This window comes from Podarcis muralis, chromosome 8 (assembly GCF_964188315.1).
Source record: "Podarcis muralis chromosome 8, rPodMur119.hap1.1, whole genome shotgun sequence".
Taxonomy (NCBI): domain Eukaryota; kingdom Metazoa; phylum Chordata; class Lepidosauria; order Squamata; family Lacertidae; genus Podarcis; species Podarcis muralis.
This window is the reverse complement of record NC_135662.1, coordinates 90683233-90693694: the sequence shown is the minus strand read 5'-3', so window position 1 is coordinate 90693694 and position 10462 is coordinate 90683233. Positions and strand designations below refer to the sequence as shown.

General features: G+C 44.7%; 1 protein-coding gene across 6 annotated transcripts in view; it reads left to right on the top strand.

Annotated features, from left to right (window-relative positions):
- Nucleotides 1–350: 350 nt before the first annotated feature.
- ADCY2 (adenylate cyclase 2) overlaps nucleotides 351–10462 on the top strand; it is a 128138-nt gene continuing 118026 nt past the window's right edge. For 3 of the 6 annotated variants that reach the window (XM_077933577.1, XM_077933578.1, XM_077933576.1), the window contains exon 1: nucleotides 351–735. In XM_077933577.1, the coding sequence (XP_077789703.1) occupies nucleotides 487–735 (249 nt within the window). In that variant the 5' untranslated portion in view covers nucleotides 351–486. The remainder of the gene's footprint in view (nucleotides 736–10462) is intronic. The other 3 variants (XM_077933579.1, XM_077933580.1, XM_028738424.2) reach the window with 2 other exon arrangements.

Here is a 10462-nt window from a genome sequence, read left to right as displayed (position 1 = left end):
CCACCGCCCAGCTGCCCTCTGCACACGCTCAGACCCCCCGTCGCCAAGTGCAGCGCCCACCTCAGAGAACCGTGGCCTTGGAAGGGCTCCCCGGGGTCATCTAGTCCAACCCCGGCAGTGCCGCGCGGCCTTCCCGGCGGCGGAGCGCGCGCTCCCGCGCCCAAGGCGGCTGCCGGCCGGGGGGGGGGGGGCGGGCAGGGGGCGGGCGGCGGAGCCGGAGCCCGCCTTCTCCTCGCGCGTCGCCGCCGCCGCCGCCACTCGGGGACTGGCTGGGGCGCCTTCGGCCGCTCGCCTCTCCGCCAGGACGCCGCCGCCAGCAGCCGCAGCAGCAGCAGCAGGCGAGCGCCCTCGGGCTCCCGGCGCGGCATGTGGAGGCGGCCGGGGCGCTGCGCCGTCGGGGGCGGCCGGGGGGCGGCGGCGGCGTCCTGAGGAGCGGGGCGGCCCCTGGCGACGCCCGGCCGGCCAGATCGGCGGCGCCCGCTTGCCATGAGGAGGCACCGGGAGCCGGCGGAGCGCGGCGAGGGCTGCGGGGCCCCGGAGGGCTCCGAGGGGCCCCGCCGGCTGCGCCTGTGCTGCCGCCGCCGCCGCCGCCCGCGCGCCCCTGGCCGCGACTGGCTCTACGAGTCGTACTACTGCCTGAGCCAGCAGCACCCGCTGCTCGTCTTCCTGCTGCTCATCGTGCTGGGCGCCTGCCTGGCGCTGCTGGCCGTCTTCTTCTTCGCCGCCGCCGGGATGGTGAGTCCGAGGGAGGGCCGAGCGAGGGGCTTCTCCCCCGCCGCCCCGGGGAGCCGAGAGCAGGCTGGGCTCCGGCCCCCTCAACTTTCCAAAAGAGAAAGGAAGGCTTCCAACATAGGCAGAGCTTATTTTCCTTCCATATATATATGTATGTATGTGAATAGTTTCATCGATGATTTTTTTTTAAAAAAAATCGTCTCGTTTTATTGTCACATGAATGGGCTGGATTTTAATTTGGAGCTTTATTGATTTTTTCAAAAAATATGTTGGTATGATTATTCAGTTTCACACATAACGGTACACATTTTTGTAGCTTTGAGTTTCTAATGAATGGGAAGCCTCAATTCTGGACAATTTTGGTGCAAATGGCTTACAGATTTGGCAGCTCTCAAACTTGCCGGAATACCACGATCCAGAGGTTATGGGCCGATGGAGAAATGTTTTGTAAAAAAGCATTTCATGTGATTAGAAATTCAAACGTAGCCCTGCCTGTATTGCTTTGAAACACAAGTGACATTATGATCACGTTTAATTTATGCATTTTGCGACCTACCACAGTTGATTAGCCGGGCAGCCTGATCCCACTCAGATCCACCCCAAGGAAGTCCCACTTTATACAGTGGCATTTACTCCAAGGAAAGTTTGTGAGGGATTGTAGCCTTACTTCCATCTCAGCTTTTTCAGGTTGCTTTTAAAAAAGGATTGTTCTACTCTGCTGTAATCCCGTTGTGCAGCTATTTGGAATGTTCTGGTCTGGATTTATCCCTTCTTTTCTGTACTCCAGAGCCTCTGCTGCGTTTTTCCTTTTACATTTTTTATACTGGCAGATAACTTCATAACCCATTTCTCCTCAGGAGATGCAGTTAATTTCAGATAAGCCGCTGCAATTGTTACCTCATGGTGTGTCTGGCAAAGCAGAGACTCTCCTTGGCCTCCCCAACCCCTGCACTTTCTAGCAGTTTCGTGTTTTCAAAGCAGGTTTGAATTGTGACTGCCTTCGGATCTGTTTCAGCACAAAATTACTTTGTGCAATCTCTTGGGCAACTTGCATGTATTCATGTAAATAGCAGAGGACGTGCCTGCTTGGGAAGGCTGCTGGGTCCTTTTAGTTAAATATTCTGTTCATGGATCACAAGTGGAATAAAACTGCCAGGCCTCTAGTCCTCGACATAGCTACTTGGAGACATCCCGCAGATTTCAGCAGAGTTTCTGGCCGAGTAAGTGTGCTTAGGCTTGCAGTCCAAATTTAATACCTCTAATTCATTTGCTTGCTTTCCTTCCTGCTGACAGATTAACCTTATTGGTATTTGTTGTTCAGGTGAAGGTTTTAAAGCTACAAAAGAGCTTTAACTAACACTTAAATGTTTTCACCTCAAAACAGGAGTTGAAGGAGCCACCTCCCTCCATTTTTGATGTTTGGGCATGAGTGCCATTGCTAATGTAGCAAAAAGGACAGCACCCACAGTCAGGAGGAAGTTTGGGCAGGCTGGGGAAAACCCCAAGGTTTGCAGAAGTGAGAAAAATCTTCAGGAAAAGATGGTGTGGGGCGGGGGGGGGGGAGAGGAGGAGGAGGAGGGAGGACTGGGGGGGGCGCCATGGGACAGAATGCTGAGTGATGGTGGGGGTGGGCAGGAACAGGATGGAATGGAGGATTCTAGAGAAAAGGTCTGACTGGCTGAGTGGAACAGTGAATAAGGAGCACCGCACACGGGAACAGCTTGTTACAGGTCCCACTCGCTATCCACGCTTTTCATTTGCTTCAAACAGTTAAAAGGTAGTCTGTTGCTCACATCATTTGCTACACATGCAAGATTGACTGTAGTTAACAACCCTCTAATTTTCAGCAGAGGAAAACTTTGTGCCATTTGTCGAATTCCTTATTAGCTTGTTCCAGGGCTCCAGTTCTTCTCCACTAAAATCTATGGGAGTTTTTGCTCTTGACTTCTGTATAGGAGCCAGATTGCACCCTCAGTCTAAAGTTCAGGGAAATAAACCGTAATCGGGTGTAGCCCATACACTCAGCCAAAATGCTCCTTTTTTCCTCCTGATTGCCGCAGTTAGTCAAAGAGATTTCCATTCTTGTGAAGTATTTCCATGTTCAGAATGTAATGATGTGAACCACTGTGAGCTGCAATCTTGCTTATCAATGAATGTCACACGGAAGAGCTGCACTTACAGCTTATTAATTTCTCCCTGAATCGAGAGTTGGAATAAATGAGGATTTTCCTACCCATTCTCTGCGCTCACAAAGAAACTCTCACACACTCCTTTTTTGCCTATCCTTCTCCACATCCCTGGCATATTCCCCTGCTTTGGAGGAGAGTAGGCAAACCAATTGTGGAAACTAGGTGGGAGAAGACATGGCTGCCTCATCACTGACTGCCTGATTCAGTGGGGAATTTAAAGGCACAGAGCAGATTTCCAGGTTGCAACTCTCAGGGTGACTCGCTCAGGCTAGCACCTTCTGCATTGAAACCATGTGCTCTGCCACTAAGCTATGTCCTATCCTTAGCCTTAGAACTGTTTATCATTTGGTAACTTCAAAAGTGACCTCCTGTTTTATACATTTCTATTCTGATTTATTGAACTCTGGAAGCAGATAAGTTTTGGCTGATTTAAGCATGGATGTCAGCTTTGGTTTCTATCAGTTTTTCACATTTTCCACCTTTTTGCAACAATTTGGGAATTTTGTTTTTTAAATCCCCATGAAAATTTCTCTGCATTTTATTGTTATTTTTTCCTAATGAACACCTTTTGGTATGCAGTTTTGACTAATACAGTATACACATTTTTGCAAGCAATTTTCTGTAATACAATACATGCATTTATGTTTTTTTCAATCACATATATGTATTCTCATGCAATCACTCCTCCCTAATTTATGCATTTTTGTACACATTGCAAAATTTGGAGAAGTGCTAATTTCTGAAGGATGCCTTCAGTTTTGGTTCACATATTGTTTCCAGAAGTACAAGTTAAATAGTTTCTCACTAATATGCAAATAAAATCTGATTCTTCCCCATCCCACCCTCATTTTATAAAATAAGATTACTGCATACTTGATGATTTGGACGGCCCTGTTTAGGGACGTTTTTAGAGTTTGATGTTTTATTGTGTTTTAAATCCCCTGTTGGAAGCCGCCCAGAGTGGCTGGGGAGGCATGGCCAGGTGGGCAGGGTATAAGTAATAAATAATAATAATAATAATAATAATAATAATAATAATAATAAATTGAATGTATGAGCGGACTCTGTTCAAAAACATTGCATTTGAAGGCATATGTAATATAAATAAAAACCACTTTACATCAGTTTGATAGCAGGACAATGTACAAAAGGCAATTATGTTCATGTAAACGTAAAATCCACAATAATATGTCAGGCATAAAATGCCATTGAAACAACATTAAATAGGCAGTGAAAACAAAATACAAGAAGACTAGGTGCTAGAGGATAATAGAAATGTGATTCTATGACACTCAGAGGTGATGTGAGAATTGTACTGTTGGTATGAAGTCTAAGATGACTCTTCACACCTCCAAAGCAGTATTTTCTGTTGCAACGAGGATGCATTTGTAAACCGGAAGGGTGCTTGATTTTTACCATAGTGGTTAGTCCGTTGGGAATCTGAGTGCTTCACATTTGGAGCAGACTGTTATGGAGGAACTGCCTAGAAACTTCCTCTGCACCCGTCTCCCATTTTAAGAAGGTTTTGCAGAGGTGTTAAATTGGAAGGTGGGTCAAGGATTCATTCTGGTCAAGGAGGTTTCTGCTGGAGAAGTGGGTCACCTGGGTTAGGAATGGCCATGAGCCATTGGAAGTTACTTTCTGAGTTTTAATAGACCTTCAAAGTTTATAAACGTTTCTGTGGTATACAGAGCTATGTCAATTTCAGAGCAGATATAAATCAAAAACACTGAAGCCAGTGAAATAGCTCGAGGTAAGCTAGAGCAGTAGTATTTCTGTTCAGATTAGACTCCCATCACCCTGCTCTAAATATTCTGTGATATGTTCAAGTCCAGTGCATAAAATAATTAGAGGGAGGGTGTTGCCTACAAAATCCAAAGCTTCCATTGTGGACATCATAGAACTGAAATGCATTTAAAGAGCCTGTGTTGAAAATGCACAATCCCCTTGATCCTGATGTTGTTATGCATCTGAGACCTGCTTAGGCTAGTTTAAACATTTTCCTCGCTGTAAGTGTGTCATCATGGCTGCAGCTCTGAACTGAGGGGCTCTTGAGCGGTATGGAAGCCACCGTTTGCATTGGCAGAGGCTGGGCAGGCTGAGAGAGAGGCTGTGAATCACAGAAAAATAGAATAGTGCAACCCGCTGCAGTGCAGGAATTGCAGCTAAAGCATCCTGACAGATGGCCACCCAACCTCTGCTTAAAAACCTCCTAGAGAGCAGGGGCTGCCTCTTTCCAAGGGAGTCCTTTCCACTGCTGAACTGCTCTCACCACCAGAAAGAATGTTATAGTTGAGTTTGTCTTTGGCATTCCAGGCATGCCATAGGAAGGGGGAGAAAGCTCATTTATAATGTATTTAGGAGGCTTTATTTCCCAATGGCTAGCAGTGAAAAATGGGATCTAGAGAGGGAGAAAGAACTAGCCCCTTACTGTTTTATCCATGAAGTTTGCTTTATGACATAATATTTGTCCTTGTGTTCATCTTCCATTGGCTGCTGAACCAGAACCTTTGGGTCACTGGACGTTTTATACTTCAAAGCCCCCCCCCCCCACCTTCTAGTCTCTCTTACCCTAGATACTATCAAGGGTCAAGTATTTTATCAGGTATAATTTTCCTTTTATTGTTTACAATAATGCATCTTTGCTGTGTCTGAGAATTCATAATTACTAAGTGGTAATCAGAAAGATGAAAGAGAACGGCTGATTATCTATAAATTGCAAACTACATTTTCATTCACTGACTGACCATAGGTGTTACATAGTAATAAAAGATAAAAAGTTATGATAATAATGCTAATTTTCATATCATAATTTGCAAAATTATTTGCAATGTAAATCCTGCAATTACATCTGTTGCATAAATTGAAACATATTATTCAGCATTTTCATATTCCTATATAATGAGACTATTCTTCTGCGTTGCTTTTGAAATTTGCAGTAAATGGTCTACTGTAATAATATCATTCCTGATATGTATCTGTGAGTGCATTGATTTTTCTGAGAAATGTAACACTGGCAGTTCCAAAGGAAATAAAACATTCTTGTCTCAAAAATAAGATGCAGCTTACAAATAGCAAGGACACTCCAGCTGGCAATGGATTTGGGCATTTGGGCCTGGGTTTAAGCTCAAACCTCCTGATTAAAATCAGAACGGCTTTAATTTTAGTTGGATTGCCTCAAATAAATGTGCAGATTATAAATATCAACACAAATATCACAAAATGCTCCACAATATATAACAGGCCATTAAAAATAAATATTTATTCAATATGTCCTTCTAGAATGCCAGGTATGGTGATGCAGACTAGGTAAAGGTTAGGGTTAGGGTTAGCGGAGTCTATAACCTGAAGTGTTTGTAACTCGAGGTACCACTGTACAGTACTAACAAAGAAGTGTACTTTTATTTTCTGCTTATGTGTGGCCAAGGGCTACTCTGTTTATAACCCATGATTTCCTCCTGACTTTTTTTAAAAAGAACTTTGTTGTTGTGTAGTCGTTTAGTCGTGTCCGACTCTTCGTGACCCCATGGACCAGAGCACGCCAGGCACTCCTGTCTTCCACTGCCTCCCACAGTTTGGTCAAACTCATGCTGGTAGCTTCAAAGACACTATCCAACCATTTCATCCTCTGTCGTCCCCTTCTCCTTGTGCCCTCCATCTTTCCCAACATCAGGGTCTTTTCCAGGGAGTCTTCTCTTCTCATGAGGTGGCCAAAGTCTTGGAGCCTCAGCTTCAGGATCTGTCCTTCCAGTGAGCACTCAGGGCTGATTTCCTTAAGAATGGATAGATCTTCTTGCAGTCCATGGGACTCTCAAGAGTCTCCTCCAGCACCAGAATTCAAAAGCATCCATTCTTTGGCGATCAGCCTTCTTTACGGTCCAGCTCTCACTTCCATACATCACTCCTGGGAAAACCATAGCTTTAACTATACGGACCTTTGTTGGCAAGGTCTGTATTTAAAGAACTACTTACTATAAATAAGCAATAAAAGTGTCTTGCTTTCCATCTGGGCAGCTTGTTTATAATCTTGATTTTTTTATGAATAAATAAGAATTCACTGATTTCCTGATTTTCTTAATTCCCCTGTAAATTCAAGTGTACATTTCAAGGCAGTATAACAGAACCAGAGTTGCTTTTCTCCATATGTGCTTTATGTTGCTGAGAGCATAATCTGCCTTTCCATAACAATGATCAAGAAAAATATGAGGCCAGTTTAGTATATTCTCTGCAGGATGCTGGATGTGGACTTCTCAAATGGAAGTGTCCCTGTTGCAAAACAATCAGGCAAGAGTTTCAGAAAGTAACTTGATCAACAATATAATGTAAGAATGTCCTCCCATTAATGTCCTCCCATTAATTTTACCTCTCCGCTCTCCAATATCTTTCATTTCTTGTTCTTACCAATTCTCTAAAGGATGGACTGGGTAATAATAATAATAATGTTTGTTTGTTTGTTTATACCCTGCCCATCTGGCTGGGTTCCCCCAGCTACTCTGGGTGGCTCCAAACAGAATATTAAAAACACGATAAAACATCAGACATTAAAGCTTCCCTAAACAGGGCTGCCTTCAGATGTCTTCTAAAATATAGTTGTTTATTTCCTTGACATCTGGCGTTCCGCAGGGCGGGCGCCACCACCAAGAAGGCCCAAGAGGGAGCTTGGGCTGAGGCTTCTGGGCCCTTCTCAATAACTGATAGCTGCTGCTCAGTCTGATGCTGGGAGGCATTCTTTGGGTGGCTTAGGTGTTTACACATACACGACATATTCTTGGATTGCAATTCCATTATTTACAGGAGTACAACTAGAATTTTTCACGTGCTTGTCTTAACTCTAGTCGCTAAAGAATTTGCACAGATATTTTGAGTGACATGAGAAAGGCACTTTTGGCATTGGTGGTTTTCAGTAACCTGAAGAGCAGAGAAAATAAGAGTATGGAATCTTACAAATTAGGAAGAAAGAGTTTAACTGGCTAGGGCAGTAGCACTTGTGAGACATATTCTGTACAGGGCTTGTTGTCAATCAGTTAAACATGAGTCAGCAGCATGTTTTATTAAAATATTTCAGTCCCACCTTACTTTCCCATAACAGGTTCGTAAAGGTTCGTAAAGAACATAAATCTCAATAAAGCAACAGGAGAACAAAGAAAGAAGCACCAAAGCAACACTAATGGTACATCAGCGCAGAAAGCAAATAAATAATGCCAGGCTCCTTCATGTTGTGGGAGCACACTGAACCAAGGGCACATCGGGACCCTGCTGTTTTTACCTGTTGCCTAAAGATGCAGAGGGAAGTGTCAGCTGGGTTTCCCAAAGGAGTTTCCCGGTGTGAGTGCCTAGCTTTCTGCCATTGGTAGGAGGTGCATGGCAGCCTGTACAGTGGCACCTCAGGTTACAAACGCTTCGGGTTACAAACACTTTGGCTAACCCGGAAGTAGTACCTCGGGTTGAGAACTTTACCTCAGGATGAGAACAGAAATCGTGCGGCGGCAGCGGGAGGCCCCATTAGCGAAAGCGCGCCTCAGGTTAAGAATGGTTTCGGGTTAAGAACGGACCTCCGGAATGAATTAAGTTTGAATTAAGGATTCCACTGTATTCTCTTCATTGCAAAGTAAGGCCCCCAGCATTATTTAGTAGGCAGACTTTGTTTGGGAAGCCTTTGGGTTAAATCCCTGCTCAAGCACAAAGTTGACTTTTTGACCTTGGGCTGCTAAGCTGCTTTGCGTGGCTGTGGTGGGAATGAAGTGGGAGAACTTGAAAGAAGGGGTACAGCTGCAATAAAATGAGAAAGCTCACTTGATGGGGGTTATTTCAGGCGGGTTTGGAAGAGCAGAAGCAGTTGCCCACACTAAGAACAGGACAAGATGTAGGAATGTGGGCCTGTGATTTTGCAACAACTTCAGGGACCCCTTTCAGTATTGGCACCTGTGTGTGGCACACAAAATTCCAAGGCAGGTTGTAGGTGCACCTTCAGTTCCATGCTGAGCTGTGGTCATTTGTTTCCACTTGGCTAGAGTAGAAGCACCTGCCTTGTCCTGAGTTAGACATTGCTCCATCTTGCACAATATGGTCTATGCTGCCCAGAAGCAGCTCTCCACAATATCCAGCCCTACCTGAATGTGTTGGGGATTAGAACCTGGTAGCTTCTGCATGTGAAACAAGTGCTCCGCCACAACAAATGCCTTTCCCATTCTTATCCTTCTGAAAGCCTTTATTAGATTGCATCTAGCGAATGTGTTTGGGTTCAATAAGTGATTTGCATACATTTTGGTCTGTAGTAAGAGAATTAGGAGAATAAAGTAGAACTTTGCAATCATTTTCCTCTCCCCTTTTTCTGCCTCTTCTTCATCTTGTTGGAAACTGGTGCAGGGAGAAGCTTCCCTGGAGAGAGAAAAACACAATTTGTAAGCCTCCCAAGTGTGACACTTTTGCAGCGATTAGCTTTGCGTATTCCGTTTCTCTGTAATGTTGATATTAAACAAAATAGTATGAAAACACATAGTCATCCATCATTTAAAAATAATTTATTTGTATCTGCTTGTCACCTCCTTGGTATGGAGTTGAAACTGAGCACACATATCTGAAAGGGGATGCTGACAGACAGGCAAAGGAGGGAGGGTATCTTTTGCCTCAGAAACTCAACAGCCAGTCTGTGGGGCAATGCAGCTGCCACCCTGTCCAAAGAGGAAGGAGGATCTTCCTGCAGGATCTTGGGGGGCCTGGCACCTCACCTTTAAGAAGACTGGCCTCCATATTCTCCAGCCTCCTCCTTCCTCTCCTCCCCTCCTGTAGGGGAAACTTCCTCAGCCTTCTCTGTTTAGGGGCTCCCACTGCAAATAGGGGCTCCCACGTGCTTGCAGTGGCTACTAGTGAACAGTGCTGGAAAAGAGTTTTACTCCCAACTGCAACTGGCCCTGGATTCAAAGGTTTTTCGCCTTTCTGTGGGTGGGTAGCTGCAGTTTTGTTAGATGTCTCATCTTCATTATCACAACTTGGTGGAAGTAGCATTGGGTAGGTTTTTTTGTTCACATCCATCTGTCTTGAGAGACTATGGCAGGCGCCTCTGGGGGTTAAGTCAAACCACAGCATCAGCAGCACCAAAGTGACCTCTCTGGGGTGCAAGCCTGGGCAGTGTGTATGGGGGTTCTGGGCTGGCCAGATGGCAAGAGTACACACAAGGAAAGGAAAGCAGGGCGATATGTTTGGCACCAGCTTGGCTGCAGGTGTTGCTGGAAGGAGGCGGACAAGGCGCCATCCAGCCCTCTTAGGGACTCCACGGCGGATTTGGGTTCCTAAATACAGAATTATAGAGAAATATTTTTAATGGATATTGTTTTATTTTGCTGTGGTATAAGATGAAACCTCATGCATTTTTGTCTGCTTTTTTATAATATTCTTTGAAATCAGTACTATTTATTGCTCCCATTAAATTTATTGAATAATGCATAGATTTAGTAACACTTGATCAAATATACAGTAATTCTAATTAGGATTTTTAAAATACTTGCTTAATAGCTGGAGGGCATGGTTTCTTGGCATGATGA